Genomic DNA, 25408 nt, shown 5'->3' with positions numbered 1-25408 from the left:
GAGCGACTTGCCCTTGCACTTGCTAAACAGCTGGAACTAACACATATTGCACATCTACTATACTTCACTAAAAACAATACATTGAAAAAAAAATAAGATCTTGAAGAGCACTGCTCTTCCCATCTGGGGTGACGGGTGCTAGGAAAGCAGCATGTGCATGGATGTCCTCACCCACCAGGCAACCCAAACAGATGGAAAACCAAGCACATGCTTTGTTTGCTGCTAAACCACTAAGCCAGACATCTTTCACAAACGGCCTCCCAGACCATTCGAGCTGTGCAGCGAACCATCCTTCCCAGCTAATGTCGGCCTGATTCATCAGCAGAACCTGCTAAAGAATCACTCACTGGCCCTTGGAAACACTGCCTATTCAGCGGAGAAAGGCAGACACGTAATATTCAGGCAGCTGTGAGGCCAGTGGTCCACCTTTAGCTGAAACAAAGGCACCTGGGCTGGGAAGATCCCCTGGAGAGGGGAAAGGCTACCCACTCCAGTATCCGGGCCTGGAGAATCCCGTCGACTGTATAGTCCATGGGGCACAAAGAGTTGCACATGACCGAGCGTGTCCGACTCTTAACATTAAAGGCAGCATCAAAGGCACTTGTTTGAGGCACTAAATGCAGAGCCTTTATTAAGGACTTCATAGACTTAATACTGGGAATACTGACAGCTATCCAAAGCCAGTGGGCACGATATGAAACTTGTCCAGACCAGGGATATGCAGCGCAGGGCCCACGCTGCCTGTGTTTATAAATCAAGTTTTATGGGAGTAGTCACTGCCCATGAGTGGATATGCTGTCTGTGGCTGCTTTCACAGTGCAACGGCAGAGCTGGGTCGTCGCAAGAGACTCAGTATGGGCTGCGAGTGAAAGTATAAGCGTGCGTTGCTCAGTCGTGTCTGACTCTTTGCGACTTCACGGACTGTAGGCCGGCAGGCTCCTCTACCCATGGGGATTCTCCAGGCAGGAATACTGGAGTGGGGTTGCCATGCCCTCCTCCAGATGGGCCACAAAGCCAAAAATATCTAGGATATGCTCCTTTATAGGAAATGTGCGCCAACTTGACTATTACATGTATATTGTATATGCACACTTATGTGTCTATGTGTTCAGTAGCTTAACTGTGTCCCTCTTTGCAACCCCACAGACAGCAGCCTGGCAGGCTCCTCTGTCTATGGGATTCTCCATGCAAGAATACTGCAGTGGGTTCCCATTTCCTTCTCCAAGGTATCATCCTGACCCAAGGATCGACCCGCATCTCTGACATCTCCTACACTGGCAGGTGGATTCTTTACCAACTGTGCCACCTGGGAAGCCCATATATACACATGTGTACAAATATATGCATGTATATATACGTGTACCCACAGACATATGTGCAAATATATATATATGGACCACAGACACAGACCACATGAAAGCAAGTGTCATGGTCTACCCTGTATCTGTTCTTCCCTTACTGCTATGGACTAAATGCCTGTCTCCCAACATTCATACACTGAAAATGCATTCCTTAAGGTGGTGATGTCTGCTTTTGAACTGTGGTGCTGGAGAAGACTCTTGAGAGTCCCTTGGACTGCAAGGAGATCCAACCAGTCCCTCCTAAAGGAGATCAGTCCTGAATATTCATTGGAAGGACTGATGCTGAAGCTGGAGCTCTAATCCTTTGGCCACCTGATGCGAAGAGCTGACTCACTTGAAAAGCCCCTGATGCTGGGAAAGATTGGGGGCAGGAGGAGAAGGGGGGACAGAGGATGAGATGGCTGGATGGCATCACTGACTCAATGGACATGGGTTTGGGTAGACTCTGGGAGTTGGTGATGGACAGGGAGGCCTGGCATGCTGTGGTTCATGGGGTTGCAAAGAGTAGGACACGACTGTGACTGAACTGAACTGAAGGTGGTGGTGTCAGGGAGATGATAAGGACCCGAGGGTAGGGTCCTCACAAATGGACTTCGTGTCCAAACATCGACACGGACGAACACTCAGTTCACAACCGTTATCTGCAGGACGACATACGACTTTCTTCCCACAACACCTTCCTGGCCTGTCAGCAGCCCGCAGTGACTCCGCCGGCACCTGGGAATTCCTAACCTCCGTAATGGTGAGAAACAAAGTGTTGGTGTTTACTAGCCACTCAGTCTGCAGCCTTTTGTCCCAGCAGCCGGAAAGGCTCCAAGACGCGCCTCCTGCTCTGTGTGATTGACAAGGTGATTGTACCCGTAGCTGCTGTTCACCGAGCACGTCCCTACGTGTCAGCCGGCAGCCTTAGAGCTTTCTAGGTGCTAGTCGACGGGACCCAAGACCCACATGTGTACCCACAGACAGGTTACCCACGGTAACCTGGCTGATCTGACACGAGGAACCGAGCACTCACTCTCCTTCTCAAAAGCAGTAGAAGAGTCTGCAGACCCAAGCGTGGCCTTGGAAGCCTCTCACTTCCTGCGATAAGAAGCTTGGCCATCTCTCACTATACCTCACCAAGCTGCCTTTGCGAGAAGCATATATACCACTTTCCCACAGGACACCTCTGCTTAAGATTCTGCTCCCTTGGTCTACAACGGTGGTTCGTGGTTGTGAAGTGTGGGCACTTCTGTCGGCCAGAGGAAGACGTGGGCAACATCTGGAAATACTTTTGCTTCTCACCAGAGGGTGTGTTGCTGTGCAGTGGCTAAGTCTTTGAACAACATTCCACGCGTCTGCTACAGTTTTTTTATTACGAAGGGGGGCGACGGAGGATGAGGTGGCTGGATGGCATCATCGACTCAATGGACTCTGAGCAAACTCCGGGAGATGGTGATGGACAGGGAGGCCTGGCGTGCTGCGGTCTGTGGGGTCGCAGAGATTCGGACACGACTGAGCGACTGAACAATGACAACTTTCTCTTTGCAGAGAGAACACACTTCACCAGCCTGGGCCTGCCCTTGTTGGCTTCCTTCTCTGACCAACAAACAGGTGGAATTAGGTGATCGCCAAGGTCCCTTTCAATTCTAAAATTCTATACAGAGGAAGGAACGACCTCATCGTCCCAATTGAACCCGCGAGATCTTGATTTATGGAGGGGAGTGAGTGACAACACACGGAGATTAAGGCCACCAAGAACCCGTGACTTGCAATTCCCGTGGGAAGGGGCCACGCCACGCTGCCAGGGCTACAAGAAAGCTTATTGCATCAGGGGCCACATCGCTGAGAAACAGACAGGAACTGAGACTGCAGCTTTATGGAAACGAGGGTGAGCGAGCAGCTCGGTGGGAACGTTGCCCACTGGACAGACGACAGAGTTAGAGTCTGTGTGCTTGGGAGGTCTGTATCATGATTTTCACGAGAGCCACCTCTGAGAGAGAGTGAGCGAGCCCACCGGCTCTGGCCATCAGTCCAATCCTACAATCAATGAAGGCCAAGCAGCCACTGGTCGGCACGCTCATCCATGCCAACTGGCTATGCGGATGGAAGCCCAGTTCAAAAATCACTGCAGATGGTGACTGCAGCCATGAAATGAAAAGATGCTTGCTCCTTGGAAGAAAAGCCATGACAAAACTAGACAGCGTATGAAAAACCAGAGATGGTACTTGGCCGACAGAGGTCTCAATAGTCAAAAGCTGTGATTTTTCCAACAGTCGTGTATGGATGTGAGAGCTGGAAATAAAAAAAGACTGAGCACCAAACAACTGATGCTTTCGAACTGTGTCGCTGGAGAAGACTCTTGAGAGTCCCTTGGACTGCAAGGAGATCCAACCAGTCCATCCTAAAGGAGATCAGTTCTGAATATTCACTGGAAGCACTGATGCTGAAGCTGAAGCGCCAATCCTTTGGCCACCTGATGCAAAGAGCAAACTCACTGGAAACGACCCTGATGCTGGGGAAGATTGAAGGTGGGAGGAGAAGGGGAAGACAGAGGATGAGATGGTTGGATGGCATCACTGCCTCAATGGACATGAGTTTGAGCAAGCTCCGGGAGTTGGTGAAGGACAGGGAAGCCTGGCGTGCTGCAGTCCATGGGGTCGCAGAGAGTCGGACACGACTGAGCGAATGAACAACAAACAATCGGGAATGGCACCTAACAATGGGATCATCTTTGGAAACAAAAGTGTGGGCTGTTAGGGTAGATGCGGTGCTTCCTCGTTTCTGGAGCATCCCTGGGCACAGAGCAGTCAGCACTCTCTGTCCATTCTCCTCCGTCTGTTCTTCCTGGGTCAGTTTTCTGCCACAGAACCGCAGCGGCCTGCAACACGGCCCGCCTCCCTCTTGGTGTGGGGGACCAGGAGATTCAGGTGTGGGGGCGTTGGCGAGAGTACAGGTAACAAATAAACAAGGAAGAGAGGCTGAGAGCAGTGAAGTGGGTGCTGCTGTTCTTTGGTCACTAAGCTGTGTCTGGCTCCCTGTGACCCGGTGGACTGTTACCCACCAGGCTCCTCTGTCCATGGGATCTCCCAGACAGAGATACTGGAGTGGGTTGCCATTTTTTTCTCCAGGGGATCTTCCCAACCCAGGGATCGAATCCAAGACTCCTATGGTGGCAGGTGGATTCTTGACCACTGAGCCCAGTTAAGTGCTGAACCACTGAAGTTGCTCAGTCGTGTCCCAGCTCTTTGTGACCCCATGGACTGTAGCCTACCAGGCTCCTCCATCCATGGAATTTTCCAGGCAAGCGTACTGGAGTGGGTTGACATTTCCTTCTCCAGGGAATCTTTCCAACCCAGGGATCGAACCCAGGTCTCCCACATTACAGGCAGACGCTTTACCGTCTGAGCCACCAGGGGAAACCCAGTTAAGTGGCAGCTGGGTCCAGTAAATCAACGAGAGGAAAACACACACACACACACACACACACACACACACACACACACACATGCTGTAAACAGGCAAGGCAGGAGAAGAAGATACCATCCCCTCATCTTTGGGGGCTAATTTATCATCAGTTCACTTCTTCTTTTCGGACGTGATGCATTTGTCTCGCCAGAGGATTACCTTTCTGCCCGGGAAGCCACACAAAACCGCTAACCCTAGTTTCATTCATGGTCAACAGCACAAATATTCGCTGAGAGTTGTTTTTGACTCTGCAATCACTGCACACATGCACGTCGACTTTACATTGAATCTAAACCAACTCCCCCACCCCGAGACCCAGCCCCCACTTTCTGTCCTAATTCTCTACTATCTTGCTGGGGAAAAACTTGAGCATAGGCAGGCTGTTCTCAGGGCTGCAGACCTACTCCCACTGACCTGCCGTAACGTGGAATTTGGTATAAAATGGAACTGCTTGGAAGGCGACCAAAAGAAATAGCAGGAGGACCTCGTTAAAAATAGGGTTTTGCTTCTAACATCTGGCCTGGACCCCAGGGGTGGCGGCTGAGTGCGGGCCTGCCAAGATGTTTAATATCCCCCAAACCTGGGAGGGCTCCAGGAGGAGAAGGCATTAGTCAGGTTATAAATGCAGGGTGCTATTTCCTCCCGGGGCTGCCAAGCTGTGAGGGGAGGCAGCTCGCCCACGAGGGGCGTCAGGGCGCGCTCCCCCAGACCCCAGCCCTGGCTTCCAGCCGCCACGCAGAGAAGCAAGGTTTGGAGCCAGCCCCTTTTGGCCCCATCACCCCAACAGCCCTTGAACCCTCATAAAGTTTGGACTCGCTATTTTGTTAATTGGGAAATTCAACCATGACTGCCAACACGGAGATTTACGATGGATGACACCATAAAAATTACAATAATAAAAACATACACACACACACAACTTAGGGGTAGGAGAAACAGAGAAAGCAGTTTGGAAGAGAGAGGGAACAGTCATATCACTAGATGCTTGACGCAAGTGCTGTTCTTACCCGGGGGTAATTTCCTCCAGTCCCTCTTACCTCTGTAAATTGATTTTTTACACGTTTAATTCTTGTGGTCCTAGAATTTTACACCCCTGTTCTTTCTTACCTAACATAGTATCAGCACTTCTCCCAGTGACTCATTAGTCCCGGCCACCATTCTGCCTGAGATGGTAAAGAGTTTGCCCCCAAGGCAGGACACGCGGGTTGGATCCCTGGGTCGGGAAGATCCTAGAGGTGGACACGGCAGCACTCTCCAGTAATCCTGCCTGGAGACTCCTATGGAAAAGGAAGCCTGGTGGGCTTACAGTCCATGGGGTCACAAAGAGTCAGTCCAAAGGGTCCACTGAAGCGACTTAGCATTCACACCATTCTGGTGGAGTCTCAGTTTTCACAGAGAGTCACCCCTGATGTGCATAGCCTTCAGATTTCATTTTCAAAACCTAGCCAACGGGCTTCCCGTCGGACACCCTGGCCTTCACCTGCTGCCCGTGACCCAGAGTCCCTGTACTTCCTTCCTTCCCCTTCCTCCCATCCTGTATCCTTTGCACTTCTTGCCAAGATGCATCTTCACCCCTCAACGGTGTCGGCTTTTGCTGAGCCTTGTGACATTAACGGAGGCCCTTGATGCTTTTGCTTGAAATGCTCTGCTTCCTTTTTCCCCTGAAGAGTTCTAGTTCAAATGCCTCCTTCTGTCTGCACCCCTCCCCTGCTCCCCTGTGAACACCAGCAACCTCACGTTTAGCAGCCCCTGTGTCAAGACACCTGTTTAATTCCCTAGGTGGGGAGAAAAAAGAGTTCCTCCTCTCGTGTGTCTCCTTCCAACCCTAGCACTAGGGCAGTGCCACGACTCAACAGGGCCAGCGAGAGACATTTCGTAGAGCTGAAAATCCTGACAACTGCTTAATCCGGGCACCTCAGATTCCTAGAGAGTGCCCGTACCTCTGATGGTACCCAAAACAATTTTACAAAGCACGGGGGGGGTGTAGATATTTTAAAATCTAACAATTATTTTTTTTAAATTGTGCATTATGCAAACACAATAGTAGATGTACTTGAAAATTTAGTGAAAAGTTAACTGCTTCAATTTAAGGAAAAATGTTAGTAATCATTAACAAAATACTTTTAGGTGTATGCAAATATGACAAAATGATGTCTCTGGTACAAGAGAACCAAGGATGGGAAATACATGTATAGACAAGGGAGGACTACAGACATGTTCAAAGGACAAGGAAGTAATAAATACTCAGGATACAAACACTGCGTCCAGGTTCCCTGGACAGTCTGAGATTCTATGGGCAGTCTCAGACAAGAGTCTGCAAGCTGTATCCTCTGGGCCAAATCTGGCCCCTGGCTTGTTATTATAAATAAAGTTTTATTGAAACACAGCTGCTCTCAATGGTCTATGCACTTTAGATGGCTGCTTTTGGACCACAAAGACAGAAATGACTGGTTGCGACAGAGACCAAAACAATACCTTTTAAAGTAAGATTCTGCCAACTAATCCCGGGGAGAGACCTAAATTATGGGACTACAGGTCCTCAGGAAAGCAGTTTTTGATCCGTCGGCTTGTATAACCCTAAGATGCAAACCTAATGAGAATATTGGAAACGGAACATCACTGCCTAGCTTCCCTCAGTAAAACAGACATGAACATACCAGACGGAGAATTAACAAAACGGAATTCAGTGAAGAGGACAAAATGTCCAGGCCACATGGGATTTATTTCAGGAATGCAGACTTAATGCTGTGAAAGAAATCCACCATCCCAGCACGTTAAGAGTGAAGAAAAATCATTTAAGTGGAAGATTCTGGAGCCAGAGGGTGTGTTCTGAATTCTAGCTCTGTGACTTCCTAAGAGCATGACCTGGGCAAGCCTGCTATCTTCTCAACGCTTTGGGTCGCTCACCTGTCAACGATGGGAGGCAGCCATATTTACTTCTTGAAAATAAAATGAAAGCGTTAGTTGCCCAGTCGTGTCCAACTCTTTGCAACCCCACGGGCTGTAGCCTGCCAGGTTCCTCTGTCTGTGAGATTCTCCAGGCAAGAATACTGGAGTGGGTTGCCATGCCCGCCTCCAGGGGATCTTCCTGACCCAGGGATCGAACCTGGGTCTCCTGCACTGCAGGCAGACTCTTTTTTATCGTCTGAGCCACCACGGAAGCACCATCTCCATCTTAGGGGGAAACAGTTTGACTCATCAAGAACTGAGAATCATGCCTGGCACACAGCTCATGCTCAATAAATGGGAGCTACAGTCACTCAGACAAAGCAGTGTAACAGATGGAAACCCCGATAAGACACAGGGAGTGCCTGGCAGACAGAGATGCGAGGATGAGAGGACTGGGCATGGGGGCAGTCGGAAAGATACCGTGAACGAGAAATAGATGACAGCGATTCTGACATTTTCACGTGAAATCTGGATGAGGTTACGGGGGTCAGAGGAAGTTCTTCTTTGCAGGGGAGGAACAGTGGTCAGGAAATGGCAATACTCTCAGTGTGGGATCACGCTGAAGGATGCTTGGGAAATATACAACTAACACAGCAGTACCGAAGGCAACGGAGAAGCTGGAGGTGGCCCCCCCAGACTGGGGGATCTGAGGAGAGGCTGGGAGAGACCACCCACTCCCACCCCCAGACTAGGGGATGAGATGCGAGTAAAGGACAGAAACCTAGACGTGCAGAAAGAGCATCCCACTGCCCGCAGACCTGGATGCGGGAGGGAAAGAAAAAAGGATGTCACCTTTGGAACAGTGGCATTTTAGACGTGGACGGAGGAGACATCACTAGGGCTACAGACAGAAACTCAGGAGAAAAAAGGACAGTGTTGTGTCTGACAGTCCAGATGACCGGCTCGCTGAGTCTGGAAGGAAGAAAGGGAGCTGTGATTGGCAGAATGAAGTACATCAAAGCTGGACATTTTGAAGGTCACATTAGAATTTCAGAGCAGGCAGATCTTAAATGTGATGGTGTATGAACTTTGGAAACAGGCACCGTGGTAAGCACGGTTAATTCATCTCAGCTAAAAAAGGAAATGGGAAACATCTGAGGCTTTTTCATATCATCCCCACCCTTTAAAGGAGGAAGCAATGGCCTAGAAGTCTTAAGGACTTTTTCAACAGCCCCTGACCTTTCTCTGATGGCCATACCCATGGAAACGATTTGGCTATATTGAGCAAGACACATGTTGAAACAAGTGTAACCTACATGTAGGCTTTCCAGGTGGCTCAGCGGTAAAGAATCCACCTGCCAAGGCAGGAGACCCAGGAGACGCAGGTTCAATCCCTGGGTCGGGAAGAGTCCACCCAGGAGATGCAGGTTCACTCCCTGAGTCGGGAAGATTCCCTGCAAAAGGAAGTGGCAACCCACTCCAGTATTCTCGCTCAAAAAATCCCATGGACAGAGGAACCTGGGGGGAGCTACAGTCCATGGGATCACAAAAGAATCAGACGTGGCTGGGCGACTAAACAACTTACAAACACTCGGCCGATTTGCAAATGCTTTTCTAGCACATTGCTTTCTCCCGATTCTCTTGACAAGTCAACAAGCACAGGAATGGCTAAGCTTGAATCTGAGCTTTGAACGCACAGACGACGGAGGGCAGCAAACTCAGAGAAGATGGCAGAACCGCAACTGCATGGGAAACCGGGAGGGCTGTGAACCTCGGGGATGTGTCGAGAGCAACCGCACCACGGTTCCGTTTTGCTACGCTTCAGTGGGGTATCATCACACCCAAACAGCAGTTCAGGAAGACACTTTTTATTTTGAATCAAGAGGAGCTCGTTGGCAACGGGCACCACTCGAAGAGGGTTTGGGATGAGATGACCCCAACACAGTGCAGGGTCTTTCGAAAGCCCTAAGGGGCCTAAGGGGAGATCAGCCCCCCGCAGACTGAGCTCTGTCCTGCAAAGGAAGCGTGGGCAGGCTTTGCTGCGGGAGGCGTGTGCAGCCCTGCCCCTACAAAGCTCTCCTGGGGGGGTGCTTTCTATGTGAGAGGCGTGGGTATCACATTCTCCAGTTACTTACCCGCCCTTACACTTTTTACAGTGAGTTTTCAAACGTGAGGTAAAAACACACAAGTGCACACGTTACCGTTACACAACCACACACCACGGTGTCCACCTGGAGGGGACTGGGGCTGGGCGGACAGCCTGGGTCTGCCCAGGTGCTCCTGCCCCTTCAGCAAGAGCTGCAGGTCCACATAAAAGCCTGGATGGCAAAGCTTGGGTGGCTAACAACTCAGCCCCTTTGCCATCGGACATGCTGCTGGGAGAACCAGGTGTCATCACACTGCTCAGCCAGGAGGGGACACCCCCAAGTCTGTGCCTGGTTCTCCTGGACTGGACCCCATGCACCTTTGCCCTTGGCTGACTGTAACCTATCTCTTTTTCACTTGGGAGGGGGGTGGGGGTTGTTCCCAGGTGCTGCTAGGGGTAAAGAACCCTCTTGCTAATGCAAGACACTTAAGGGATGCAGGTTAGATCCCTGGGTGGGGAAGATCCCCTGGAGGAACGCAAGGCAGCCCACTCCTGGAGAATTCTTGCCTGGAGAATTCCCCCAGTCCCTAGGGTCGCCAGAGACGCCAAGAGTCACTTGAAGTGACTTGGCACCCACCTACGGATTACATCTCAACGGAGAAAAACTGAAGCTATCAATTCAAACAAAGGGTTCTATTGGATACTGTGTAAACGAGACAGCTGAACAAACAAAATAAACACCCAACTGTATACGATTAAGAGGAATGTAACAAAAATGGAGACGGAGCATCGACTTTGATTAATGTCTTGATCTTTTCGACTGACTTTTCTTGAGACTGTAAGTGCCACGTAACAAAGTGTAAGTTTGGGGTATACACTGTGATGATCTGATACATGGATATACGTTGTGGAAGAACTACACAATAGGCTCAGCTCACATATGCAGCACCTCACATGATTAACCTTTATTTACTTCACTGAGAACATTTCCACGATCTTAGCAGCCGTCAAGTACCCAATATACCACTATGAAGTAAGTTATAATCCCTATCTTTTTGTTGTTATAATCCGTATCTTTTTGTTGTAATCCACTGTGAGTGTAACAGTTCCTAAATTCTGTGAAAGTCGCTCAGTCCTATCCAACACTTGGCGACCCCATGGACTATATACCATGTAATTCTCCAGGCAGGAATCCTGGAGTGGGTAGCCTATCCCTCATCCAGGGGATCTTACCAACCCAGGGATTGAACCCAGGTCTTCTGCATTGCAGGCGGATTCTTTACCAGCTGAGCCATAACGGAAGCCCAAGCATACTGGAGTGGGTAGCCTATCCCTCCTCCAACGGATCTTCCCTGCCCAGGAATCGAACCAGGGTCTCCTGCATTGCAGGCAGATTCTTTAGCAACTGAGCCAGCAGGGAAGCCCAAATTCTGTGACTCCTTCTAGCAAATCATAGAGCCTAGGGGTAGTCTAGGAGACAGGGATACATCACCAAAGAACTGGAAACAAAGAAATGAGACATTTCTGTTTCACCTGACTTAATTCCTTACTCCCTCCCTCCCTTTCCGTCCTCACAGCCTGCAGGATTGTAGATCCCCAACTGGGGATCGAACCCCATTCCCAGCAGTGAAAACACCAAGTCCTAGCCACTGGACCACCAGGGATTTCCTTCACCTGCTTTTAAATTACGTTTATCCTGTGCTCATGTGGACAAACCATTCAGGTATTCCTTACTTATTATCTGATGAAACGAATATTTTCCTGTATGCTTTCTAAAGCAGAGGCTACCACTGCCTCACAGAAGTGCTTGCCTTTACCGTTTCGTAAGGATCCTCTTTTTAAACGGGGACAACATTAGCAATGTAAAAACGCCACCGCAGTCAGAGAAGTATTTTTAGCGACTCGGCTGAACAATGAGCCCTGAACCTGGGTTTAAATGAAGCTAGCTGAACCATTAAAATGCCTTCCCGAATCCGGGGGGGAAACGTGTCTAGCATAAGAAGGCAGTCCAAGCTCCCAGGAAACACAGTGGCACCTACAGGGTGATCTGTCAGCTGCTAGAATTAGAGGGCAATGCTGCTGAATCATTTCTGGAGACGCAATTATTCACGAATGTTAAGAGTAACACCCTTTTCCTGGTTATCTAATCTCCTCACCGGGAGTCCAGAAAAAACCAAAACCCAAAGAAAAACAAAACCCAGATTGAAGACAGCTACTCCCAATTATTTTATTATCTGCTGGAGAACAGTACTGGCAGAAGTTCCCCTCTTCTTCAAGGGGAAAAATACTCTGGAAAAATTTAATAACAACAGGGACCGCTAGGACCACTGTTAAGAGTTTCATTTGCTTTCTGCAGAAAGAATCAAAATGCAGCCCAAGATGATGAAACAGAAGGGAGAAATGAGAAGCTCGTTACAACTCCACTTTGCAATAAAAAGTAACTGAAGAAACACATCCCACAACTGAAGGATGTGTTATCAGTGGTTCTCAACTAGGGGTGGTTCTGCCCTCAGAGGGACATTTGGTAAAGGTCAGAGACATCTTTGGTTGTCACCATGGAGGGCGAGGGGGGCAGGGCGTTCCTGTCATGCAGTGGGTGGAGTCCAGGGATGCGGTATTTAGAACCTACAATACAGCATAGCCGCCCAGCCCATACGTCAACAGTGCTGAGGTTCAGGAAGCCTGGCCTCTAGGAAAGGTTGAGCGTCTTCAGATAATGCATGCTGTTCTGACCATTCAGAGTCCCTCCAAGAGATTCAGTTCAGTTCAGTTGCTCAGTCGTGTACGACTCTTTGCGACCCTATGGACTGCAGCATGCCAGGCTTCCCTGTCCATCACCAACTCCCAGAGTTTACTCAAACTCATGTCCATTAAGTAGTGATGCCATCCAACCATCTCATCCTCTGTCGTCCCCTTCTCCTCCTGCCCTCAATCTTTCCCAGCATCAGGGTCTTTTCAAATGAGCCAGTTCTTCACATCAGGTGGCCAAAGGATTGGAGTTTCAGCTTCAGCATCAGTCCTTCCGATGAATATTCAGGACTGATTTCCTTTAGGATGGACTGGTTGGATCTCCTTGCAGTCCAAGGGACTCTCAAGAGTCCTCTCCAACACCACAGCTCAAAAGCATCAATGCAAGAGATTAAGACCCTCAAACTCTGCCCACCTAGGAGAAATCTACAAGTGAAGACCACGAAGGGGATACTGAAAACGTGGCAAGACATGGGACCAGGAGCGCGGAAGAACACCGAAGAACACTATTAAAATATTGATTGATTTTCGGCTGTGATGGGTCTTCGGTGCTGTGGGCGGTCTTTTCTTTGGTTGTGGCCAGCAGTGGCTACTCTCAAGTTGCAGTGCCTGAGCTTCTCATTGCAGTGGTTTCTTTTGTTGCAAGAGCATGGGTTCGAGGGGCACGTGGGCTCAAGTTGTTTCAGCTCATGGGCTTAGTGGCTCTCCAGCATGTGGCATCTTTCCAGACCAGGGATCAAACCAGGGTCCCCTGAACTGTGGGGCGGATTCCTATCCATGACGACACCAGGGCAAGTCCCTGAATATGGACTTTTATCCTTCTACTAATGATACAGCCTGTCCAGCGCCTACGGTGCCCATCAAATGCAGAACAGCTTCTCACGACAATGTTCCAGGAGGAGCGGGCCAGGTGAGCCTGGCCTATGATGCACACCTGAGTCTGCTGAATTACCAAGGAAGCAAAAATCTGGTTCTGGATACACAACCACCACTGTTCACCTTCAGATGACTCTATTATTCTTCTGTTGCCAAAAGCCCCAGAATGGCTGTGTGGCTATCCGCTTCTAAGCTAACACGGTAACACTAGAACCCATTATACAAAAGACACTCCGTCAGAACCGAGGCCTGAAGCCTTGGCTAACGACCTGCAAAATCTTAATTAAAATGCCTCAGCTGCATTTCTATTACTGACCACCTTCTCCGTCTCAGTCATAGGCAAAGCTCTGCAGACCATGGAAGCGCAAAGTCATGATTTCTCTGGTCTTTTTTTATTTTAGTAATTTCAAGATGATCATAAGCTGTGAAAACAGTGCAGTCATTTCACCCAGCCACCTTCAACGGTGACATCTTCTCTCGCCATAGGATAGTGTCAAGACCAGGGAGTGACATTCACCTGACGGGCCACCTGACTACAAACCTTCAGCTTCCCTCCTTTCTGATTGGTGTGTGAGCATCACCTAGGCACACAGCGTCTATGTGAAAGCCACTCCGTCGTGTCTGACTCTTTGTGACCCCGTGGACTGTAGCCCACCAGGCTCCTCTGTCCATGGGATTCTCCAGGCAAGAAGACTGCAGTGGGTTGCCTTTCTTTCTCCAGGGGATCTTCCCCACCCAGGGATGGAACCCAGGTCTCCTGCATTGGCAGGCAGATTTTTTTTTTAAACCACTGAGCCATCTGGGAAGCACTTATTCAGTGAATTACACCATGTGAGATCTTCCTGGGCCAGGGAACAAACCTGTGCCACCTGCATTGGCAAGTGGATTTTTAATCCCTGGACTACCAATATGCATAATTTTTACACTGCTCAGGAACATTTCTGCAGTCATACCTCTGTGTGTTCAGAACAGAACCATCCTTTGGCTCTGTGCCTGGACCTGCCTGTGGAGAGAAAATGCCACCTAAATCTTAGTCTAAATCTGACGTGAGGGGGGGCAAGACAGGGCATATGTGTGTGCTACCTGGTCAGGAAATCTTTCTAACCATTCTCCTAACAGAAGCTCCACGAAATGCAAGAAAAAATGCCATCTACCTTCCATTTAAAACCTCAAGAATCTGGTTATGTAACATGTATTCACAAGGGTAATACAGAACACAGAGCCATGTGTGTATTATGTAAACCAAAGGAAACATGCCTGATTCTACCTGGCCAGTCACATGAGTGCAGCTATGGGCTTAAAACCAGTCCATCCTAAAGGAAATCAACCCTGACTACTCACTGGAAGGACTGATACTGAAGCTGAAGCGCCAATACTCTGACCACTTGATGTGAAGAGCTGACTCAACGGAAAAGACGCTGATGCTGGGAAAGATGGAAGGCGGGAGGAGAAGGGGACGACAGAGGATGAGATGGTTGGATGGCATCATCGACTCAATGGACATGAGTTTGAGTAAGCTCCGGGAGTCGGTGATGGACAGGGAGGCCTGGCGTGCTGCAGTCCATGGGGTTGCAAAGAGTTGGACACGACTGAGCGACTGAACCACAACAGAAAACAGCACCTTTCCCATGTGTAGGTGCTTCTGTTTGAAAACCACCAGTGCTCCTCGCAGAAGACAGCAGGTATGGCTGTGCTAACGTAGGCAACAGATACGCTTAATAGATCAGCCTCTTGACCACGAACCGTGACAAAGCAGGAAGTATACTTCACTGTATAAGGAGTTTCCAATCTTATTCAAAGGTGTTTATTTAATTTTTTAGTCTTTACTCAATGTCTCACCATGTTGCTTCTGTTCTATGTTCTGGGTTTTTTGGCCTCGAGGCACATGGCATCTAAGCTCCCCAACCAGGCATCGCACCCACAACCCCTACATTGGAAGGTGAAGTCTTAACCATTGGACCACCAGGGAAGTCCCTCGAAGGTCTTTTTGTTGATGTTGTTCAGTCGCTAAGTCGCACCCGAGACTCTTCTGAGACGCCCATGGACCGCAGCACGCCAGGCGCGAATGTTGCAAAATCCCCACAATAAGCAGAGAAATGCACCATCGTGTTGATTTCTGATATACGCGAAATGAATTTCTGCCATCTGCGCCGTAACCAAAGGCTGCTTTTATCGTCTAAAGTGTTTCAAATGACTGCCACTGGGGACACCCAGCCTGGTAGCGCCTGACAAACATTAGGGAAACTCAGTTTCTCACTCGTGTTTCTGGTTCGCTGACAGAGTTATCACCGCAGCAGTCAAATGGTTTTGATTAAGGGCCCTGTCTGCTTTTCACAGTGTGCAGACGTCGGTCCCAATGCTAGAGGTAGGGGAAATACTTCCCCCAAGCCATGAACACCTTGGGTGAATTTGCACGCATACCCATGCAAGTCAATGCACGTGGAGTTTTAGCTTCTGTCTTCCCAGGTGGGGCAATGGTAATGACTAATGCCCATGCAGGAGACTCAGAGGACATGGCTTCGATCCCTGGGTGGTGAAGATCCCCTGGAGGAGGGCATGGCAAAACACTCCAGTATTCTTGCCTGGGAAGTCCCATGGACAGAGTAGCCCGGTGGGCTACAGTCAATGGGGTTGCAAAGAGTCAGACATGACTTAGGGGCTAAGCGTATCAAATTCAGTTCAATCACTCAGTCACATCCGACTCTTTGCGACCCCATGGACTGCAGCATACCAGGCTTCCCTGTCCATCACCAACTCCCGGAGTTACTCAAACTCATGTCTATCAGGTCGGTGATGCCATCCAACCATCTCATTCTCTGCATCCCCTTCTCCTCCCACCTTCAATCTTTCCCAGCATCAGGGTCTTTCCCAGTGAGTCAGCTCTTCGCAACACGTGGCCAAAGGATTGGAGTTTCAGCTTCAATATCAGTCCTTCCAGTGAATACTCAGGACTGATTTCCTTTAGGATGGACTGGTTGGATCTCCTTGCAGTCCAAGGGACTCTCAAGAGTCTTCTCCAACACCACAGTTCCAAGGCACCAATTCTTCGGCACTCAGCCTTCTTTATAAAGAAACTCCAGTTTGTTTATAAAGTTGGATGTCCAAGTCTCGCATCCATCCATGACTACTGGAAACACCATAGCTTTGACTAGATGTACCTTTGTTGGCAAAGTAATGTCTCTGCTTTTTAATACGCTGTCTAGGTTGGTCACAGCTTTTCTTCCAAGAAGCAAGTGCCCTTTAATTTCACGGCTGCAGCATCTACCTGCTGTCTACCTAGCATTCCACCCAGCGTCTCCCACCCAGTTTTCTGCAGAAGGGTGCACTGGATCAGGAGAAGCAGGCGGGCACGTGTGGACCCTGTCCCACTCAGCGGATCCATGGGAACCACGACCCCGGTAACAGGTTCGCAGAGGCTAATTTCAAACCCTGAGAGGAAGCGTTAGCATTTCATCAGTATCGTGCAGATATATCTGCAGGGGACCAATGTCTTTTTACGTATTTTCCAATATTCCCTGCGCCCCAGGCACTGATTATCAATAGCTCTGTGGCGGGAATGAAATCTATAAGATATGAAACCACCAGCGGTTGTGAATTGCCTTGCTGTCGAGTGAGACCGAAGCGGACGCGGTAGATTCTGATAAACTGAACCCACTTTTGTCACCTGGTCCAGCAGTGTGCCTCCCAGACAGCCGCCCAAGAAAAAGGAAAACCCCAGACCACAAAAGCCTATGTGCAAATGCCCCTAGGCGCCTTAGTCATAGCTTGGAAAGCACCTAAATGCTCTTCCACGGGACAAACGACTAACCGCCCTGCATCCATAAAACAGAAGACTGGGCCAGGCTCAGTCTCTTAAGTCATGTCCAACTCTTGGCGACCGTAGCCTGCCAGGCTCCTCTGTCCATAGGATGCTCCAGGCAAGAATACTGGAGTGGGTTGCCATGCCCTCCTCCAGGGGATCTTCCTGACCCAGGGATTGAACCTGCATCTCCTGATTGGCAGGCGAGTGCTTTACCACTGTGGAAGCCCGTAGGAAATGGAAGACCATGTAGCATATAAAGGAAGTACTACTCAAGTATGCACCAGCGTTACCCAATCTCAGATGCACTGAGTCAGAAAAGCCAGACTCTCAAGGGTACACGCTGCAGAGATTCGCTTCTCAGTCACAATCGCAGAGGCAACACTCCAGTGCCAGGAAGCAGACCAGTGGTACCAGCAGCTGCGGTGGGGTGAGGGGTAGACTACAAAGGGGGAGTTTTTGGGGTGGTGGAAGCATTCCATATCTTGTCTGTGCAGGTGTTTCTATCACTCTGAACATCTGTATTCTAAAAAGGGTCAATTTTCTGGCGTGAAAATTATACTCTATGTAAAAAAAAAAAACAAAACATGGTAGAGATGAAGGTGCGGAAGGATGGAGAAGCTGGACACTGACCATGAAGGGAACTGACGGGCTGGGTGGCAGAGACGCTCTGCCTCAATCGGCTTCTTAAAAATCATCAGGATGGCAAAAGTGACCACATGATGAACCCCCAAGAGGCAGAGGCCGATGGACTCTTAGCCCTCCAAAGCAGACTGCCGCAACTCATGCAAAAAATAAAAGCGCAACCAAGCCACTTTGCTGCTGGGGCTGCTCAAAATCTCCAGTTGAACTGAAAAAAAAAAAAAAAAAAAAAAAAAAAAAAGCCTTGCTCACTAACCGATCTTCTTCATCTGGATGCCAGGAGGAGCAACCATAAACAATAGCATCCAGACACCACCTTGCACAGGCACGGCCCTTGCTTTAGACAACAGTGATGCCATGAAATCCCCTCTGCCTTAGAGGCTGTGGAATCCACCGCAGGGCGGAGGGAGGCCACACAGGAACCCTAGATGATGTGAATTCTGCCTCTTGAGGGCAGAAAAGGAAGCCCCTTCTCAAGATACTTTTCCTGAGTTTGCAGAGATGTGATGTGCATTTTGTCGTAATACTTTCAGGCAAGTGCTGCTTCCGTACCGCACCTCCCAGCTGTCTGGTGGGGTGGGGTGCATGAGGAATCAATGTTCTGATGGGCACCGTTTTCCCTGCAGCCCCGAACATCCTGACCGGCACATGTGCTGCCCGACTGCACCAGCCCAGCCCCTGCGGTGGCAGAGAACTTGTGCCTCAAGGCGGGCTGGAATATTCTGGGTCTACCCACTGCCTGGTTGTACAGCTAACAGCAGAGCCCCCTCAGAGATCCAGAGGTCTGCCTCCCTGCAGGGTCCTCCCCACCGTCTCCCAACCTCCTGCACACACACCTTCTACACACATAGCCTGGGGGGGTGACACGACTAAAGACTTAGAAATGGAACTTTCAAACCCCTAGTGTAGAAGCCACACTGGGAAGAGCTGAGTGAGTCACCTAGCGTGACAGAGAATTTATGGATGATGGGTTTGATGCTGGTAAAGGAGACACAGCACAGATACTTGATCAGGAGAGTCCTTCCTTCTCCTTCCTGCCTTCTTTTCCTTCCCCTTCCTCCCCCTTCCTTCCCCTTCTTCCCTGTCCCTTCCTTCCTCTTCCTTCCTTCATTCCCTCTTCTTCCTTCCCCTTCCGCCCTCTTCCTTCCCTTCCCTTCCTTCCTTTCAGCTAGAAAGGAGACGTTATGAAGCCAAGAACATGCTCTGTCCACTTGATGGTTGCTCAGTAAATTCCCTGGTGGCTCAGTCAGTAAAGAATCTGCCTGCAGTGCAGGAGGCCTGGGTTCGATCCCTGGGTCAGGAAGATCCCCTGGAGAAGGGAAAGGCTACCCACTCCAGTATTCTTGCCTGGAGAATCCGCATGGCCAGAGGAGCCTAGTGGGCTACAGCCCATGTGGTTGCAAAACGTCAGACACGACTGAGCAATTAAACCACCACCTAACCAAAGCGTGAGGATTTGAGATAAATGTTAAACAATCCCACAATGAACGCTTAACATTAGGCGTTACTTCTTTGGAGTATGCCCTCGTGGGGGGTACCAGAGGCAGTTCCCGGGGGCACACAGTTGTCAGAGGAACACACAGTCATCTCTTAACTCCCTACTCGATCTATGGGATTCTACTCGAGGCTCTGACAAATTACAACAGCCGCTCAGCAGATGCTACACACAATCGGCATTGATGGAATACATTGCGTCTCCCAAGGCTCCTTTCTCAGTCGCCTGGTTACAGAAAGTTTCTCAACAAATGTGAGACAAATGTAAACAAATCCTAAAAAAGGAAGGCTCGCTTTTCTGGGGGGAGGGATAGACATTTCTGTGTTTATTCAAAGAGGCCAGCAACGCTCTTGCCCCTGGGGGGCCCCAGGGACTGCCCACCGGGAGAAACCTTTCTCTAGGTTACACAAAAGTTTTCTTTCCCAAGTCTCTATTTACCCTGATGTTCACAGAGGGATGGCAATTTCACCTTAAGATTGTTTACACATTTGGACCGCACTTTTTCAGCCTATTTTTGTGCAGGTGTTTCTAAAGGGAAAGAATCCTGAGTTCCAAGCTGGAAGTCTTCAGGGAGGCAGGGTTTGGTACGTGGAATTTTCATCTGCAGACATCTCTGGGAATCTATGAGATCAGTGCTGGGAGGACACTTGGACTCCAGGTGAGAGATTTCCTGGTTAATTTCCGAGGTTAAGTTATCAGAGCCATGGGTGTGACTTCCCTGATTGACGAGGGATGAGGTGGTACATATTTTGTTCTGCTCATCATTTTTTTCATAGGAAATATCTAGCAAGAGCTAATCCAAATGGTCAAATGTACATGTAGAAAGAAGGTGTACTCTTCATGAATAATGCTAGCTAGGGTGGACAGCAGAAACAGAGATCTCAGGCTTGCGTGGTGAGAGGTTTATTTATAACATGTGGCACGCCCCACGTATTTTATCCTTTTTGTTCGAGGATCAGAATCGAGCCATTTGGGTCGCCTGCAAGACTGGCCCATCTCACCCTTCTGGGCTGATTCTGAAAGAGTCTGGACCCAGGGACTCACACTTGGATCACCCTCAGTGATAGCATGTGCGGAAGTGGGATGTGAGAACTGGCTTCTTTCTCAAATAATCAATTTGCAGACTACAGAAAATGTGACACAAAGTGAATCAAGCTTCAATATGCACAGAACCGACTGTTACAGCTCGAACTGTGTCCGCTGCAACTGCATAGGCTGGTAGTCCTAGCCCACGGTACGGCTCAGAATGTGACGGTGCTTGGAAGAGGGTCCCTGCAGATGTCATCTGTTAAGACGAGTTTGTCCTGGAATACCGTGAGCCCCCTAATCCAGTACGACTGTGTCTTTACAGAAAGGAGAAATCCGACAAACGTGGACAGAGAGGGACACGCACACAGGGAGAACGCTGCGTGAAGGGGAAGGCAGGTCTCGGGGGACGAAGTGCCTACGAAGCAAGGAGTGCCAAACACGGTCCAGCTGAAGCTGGCAGACAGGCCAGAGCAGACCCCCGTGAGGCAGACAGTCACGGGAAGAAAGCAAGCCAGCTGGCACCCTGTTTCGGACTGCTGTCCTCCACGGCGCTGGGATGGTGCATTTCTGTTCAAGCCAAACCACTGAGTTAGCCCACACCAATTCTGTACACGGATCTGTAACCAGCCCACAAATGATCTCTCTGTGGCCGGGACCAAGAATACCAAACATCCCACCCCCATATATATGCATACACTGTATGTCGTCCAGCATATAAATGCTGTCCACAAAAAACCAGCCCACAAATGCCGTCCCTATGGTGGGGGCTGAGACCATCCAATCACCGCACTCCCCATGTATATACACCATATGTATACACCAGCCCACAGATGCCCTCCCTATGGTGGGGGCTGAGAACACTCAGATCACCCCACCTCCATATATATATACACCATATGTATGTGAAGTGAAAGTCGCTCTATCGTGTCCGACTCTTTGCGACCCCATGGACTATACAGTCCATGGAATTCTCCAGGCCAGAACACTGGAGTGTGTGGCCTTTCCCTTCTCCAGGGGATCTTCCCAACCCAAGTCTCCTGCATTGTAGGCGGATTCTTTACCAGCTGAGCCACCAGGGAAGCCCAAATGTATACATCAGCCCATAAATACCCTCCCTATGGTGGGTGCCAAGAACACCTATCACCCCATTCACACACAAACACACACCATATTTATATATCAGCCCACAAATGCCTTCCCTATGGTGGGGGCTGAGAATACCCAATCACTCCACCTCCCCACGTATATACACCATATGCATACACCAGCCCATAAATACCCTCCCCTATGGTCGGAGCCAAGAACACCAACCGCCCCACCCCCATATAGATGCACCATATGTATACACCAGACCACAAATGCCCTCCTGAGGATGGGGACCCAGAACACCAAATACTCCCCGCCCCTCACCATATCTAAGACAACTGCTGTTGATCGTAATGGGCTTCCCTTGTGGCTCAGCTGGTAAAGAATCTGCCTGCAGTGTGGGAGACCTGGGTTGTATCCCTGGGTGGGGAAGATCCCCCTGGAGAAGGGAAAGGCCACCCACTCCAGTATTCTGGCCTGGAAAATCCCATGGAAAGAGGAGCCTGGTCCGCGATAGGTGTTCAGGTTACAAAGACTCAGACAAGACTAAGTGACTAACACTAGACTTCACTTTATTAGAGGTACTTCCTTGGTGGCTTGAGACAGTAAAGAATCTGCCTGCAATTTAAAGAGACCTGGGTTCAATTCCTCGGTTCGGGAAGATGCCCTGGAGAAGGGAAAGGCCACCCATTCCAGTATTCTGGCCTGGAGAATCCCATGGACTGGATAGTCCATGCATCGCAAAGAGTTGGACAGGACTGAGTGACTTTCACTTTCCCTTCACTTGATCTTCATTCCAGGCTGGCTTCAGGTGAACAGAAATATCAGCACAAACAAGAACACATTCCCTCATCCCGCCCCAAGAGCAGGACAGCCCAGCCCCTTCTCCGCCTCCCTTCAGTCCTCTGAATGAGAGCATCCAGAGCTCTCTCTTCCCTATAGACCGCGTTTTCCATCCGTGGTTGCTGGCCCTGCAGGTGGCGTGTTGGAAGGTGTTTTTTTGCCGCTCCGGGCAGGAAGCCGGCTTCTTACCTGACTCCTGGAGATATCGGTACACCAGGAAGTTCACCTCGTCACTGGTAATGCTCATCTTAGCCTCACCTCGTGGGGATGAGGTCTTTATGAAGCAGCAGCCACCACCCTCTGTCAGAAAAGGCGAGAGGAGAAAGCGGAGAGACGTTTCAGACACTGCCTGCGTGTTCCTCCTCGACCGCGTTTCTTTAGGAAAACAACTGACACATGTAATACTCAGGAGGTAACTAATGCCGGATTCCTGCCGTACGTTCTGGTAACATAAAGACTTTATAATTATCTAAACACATACACATACGGGTGAAAATCTTCCCCTGTATTTCCTGGTGACATAAAGCTTTTATAATTACCTAAACATATAAACGTACAGGTGAAAAGTATCCCCCAAAACATGAGCTGATACGTTTTATAATGCTGGCACGGACTCATCTATAAACCACATTAACGGAGGCAAAATCAGGGGCACCAGAAAATGAGGACAAACACCGCGACTTGATACAATGAAGATCCGGCAGCGGTTGGTACCGAGCTTCAGTGGAACCCCGGGACAGAAGGTGGCTGGTTGCACCGGCTGGCCCTTCCCTGGACAGACGAGGAAGATTACAGTCCTGCCAACACCCCCAGGTGGGGTGACCACGTGGCCCTGGTCACACCTGTGGGTCTGCAGCACCACTGACTGCCAGCAACCTCCCACGCATCGAAGTTCCACGCTGAACCTGACGTCCACCGAACCGACAGGGTGCACATGGCCCCGAGACACACAGCGAGGAGCTGAGTCATCGACAAGGAGACATGACTTCTATTAGGAGGCGGGGAGTCAGCAAGCCGCCCCATGGACACAGAGCGAACCGACAGCGTTTGCTTCTGCGGCAGACTGGCCAAGACCATGGCATCTTCAAGGATGAACCGAGTGCTCAGCAGGACCCAGGGGCAGGCAGACCAGCCTGTGTGCCCGGACCGTGGACTCTGAGATGGCCTGTGTCATCGGCCAAGCAGGATTCTTACAGAGCTCAGAATGCTTGTGCGTGCTAAGTCGCTTCAGTCGTGTCCGACCCTCTGCGACCCCCATGGACTATGTGTAGCCCCGGCCAGGCTCCTCCGTCCCTGGGATATTCTCCAGGCAAGGATACTGGAGTGGGTTGCCATGCCCTCCTCCAGGGAAACGCTTGTGCTGGCTGCAATGAAGTTAGGGGAACCCCAGGGCAATGGTTCGGACCTCCAAGGACTGATGGGCTGGAGGTAAGGGAATCATGTCCTGAGGGCACCAAGGAGAACAGAGAACATGGCACTCAGGGTGTGGGGGGGCTTGAGGCTGCGGCAGGAGGACGAATGCTGATTGCACCTTCATCCCTATGCAGCTGTGGACCGCAGGCCTCAGTTTTCCACCTATGCCAGCTGCGGATGCTAAGAACTGCTGCCCTCCCTCTCCTACGGAAAGGTGGTGAGGATGACATGCTTCTACACCCACTTCCAGACCAGGGCCCCGAGCACCGCAGAGACGCAGGAGGGCTCTTAATCCTACTCCGCCCCCCCTGCAAGCATCCTCAAACCAGAGAGACCACCCCCTTCCCCCAGGAACACGCCTCCAAAAACAACAAGAAAAATGGGATCTTGATTAGTGACATGGTGTTTGTTTTCTTGCCTGACCCAGTTTTGATTCATGCATGTGTATGCTCAGTCGTGCCTGGCTCTTTGCAACCCCCAGGGACCGTGGCCCGCCAGGCTCCTCTGTCCATGGGATTTCCCAGGCAAGAATACTGGAGCAGGTTGCCATTCCCTTCTCCAGAGTTCTCATCGGAGGCACCTCCCATAAGGTAGATCTGAGATCTTTGTGGTTGTGACTGGGCAGAAAGGAAATGACCGTCTTCATTGTGTGGTAAAAACCACACATTCCCTCACTGTTCTGGTTTCAGAAGAATAAAAAATCAGTGTGAGCTGATGACACGTCTGGAGACTTCCTGCTTAACATGAGTGTTCCAACATAAATAACCACTGGGGGGCTGAAATCCATCAGGAAGCTGAAGGGAAGATTATTTACGGTATTTTTCTTTTTTTAATAACTTACTTTCCACGTGGCAAAAAACTCTTATAACCATAATCATAAAACAGTTCAAAATTCAGTTGCAAGAGAAGTCATGTCTATGATGTTATACTTAAAATGGAGAACCAACAGGACCTGCTGGACAGCACAGGGAACTCTGCTCAATCCTCTGTAATAACCTTATGGTCACCGGGGGAAAGATGGGGGAAGGGACAGTTAGGGAGTTTGGGATGGACATGGACACACGGCTGTATTTAACACGGAGAACCAGCAAGGACCTGCTGTCCAGCACCGGGAACTCTGCTCAGTGCTCTGTAATAACCTTATGGTCACCAGGGGGAAGGATGGGGGAAGGGATAGTCAGGGAGTCTGGGATGGACATGGACACACTGCTGTGTTTAACATGGAGAACCAACAAGGACCTGCTGGACAGCACAGGGAACTCTGCTCAATGTCATGTGGCAGCCTGGATGGGAGGGGAGTTTGGGGGATAAGGGATACATTTAATGTACAGCTGAGTCCTTTTGCCTTCCACCAGAAACTACGGCAATGTTGTTAATCGGCTGCACCCCAATACCAAGTACAAAGTTTAAAAAAAATAGTTTTTTTTTTTTTTTTTTTTTTTTTTTTTAAAGGGAGCGGGAAATGGTGTAAGGGTTTGGCTGTACTGTGTGTACAGTATTTAATATGCTCTCATACTCTAGGAAGGGACAGGACCGCTCCCCAAACAACACAATCTGACCTGCTCTGTGATGATCTTAAAGGATGTAATGACCACAGAGCCACTTGAGCGTCGGCTCTGGGAGATGAAGACAGACAGGGCGAGTGAGTTTCCCTGCCCACGGGCGGGGAGCCTGGTTCAGAAACAGTGATGGAA

At 49.8% G+C, this 25408-nt stretch overlaps 1 protein-coding gene across 7 annotated transcripts in view; it reads right to left on the bottom strand.

The window, feature by feature from the left end:
- TBL1X (transducin beta like 1 X-linked) overlaps nucleotides 1–25408 on the bottom strand; it is a 247752-nt gene that overhangs the window by 38205 nt on the left and 184139 nt on the right. For 4 of the 7 annotated variants that reach the window (XM_025275792.3, XM_044936981.2, XM_044936983.2 and 1 more), the window contains one exon: nucleotides 22491–22601. The exons of the other annotated variants lie outside the window; for them this stretch is intronic. In XM_025275792.3, coding sequence (XP_025131577.2) covers nucleotides 22491–22548 — 58 coding nt within the window. In that variant the 5' untranslated portion in view covers nucleotides 22549–22601. The remainder of the gene's footprint in view (nucleotides 1–22490; nucleotides 22602–25408) is intronic. 7 annotated transcript variants of the gene reach the window in all.

This window comes from Bubalus bubalis, chromosome X, assembly GCF_019923935.1.
Source record: "Bubalus bubalis isolate 160015118507 breed Murrah chromosome X, NDDB_SH_1, whole genome shotgun sequence".
In the NCBI taxonomy this organism is placed as follows: domain Eukaryota; kingdom Metazoa; phylum Chordata; class Mammalia; order Artiodactyla; family Bovidae; genus Bubalus; species Bubalus bubalis.
This window is presented reverse-complemented; position numbering and strand designations above follow the sequence as displayed.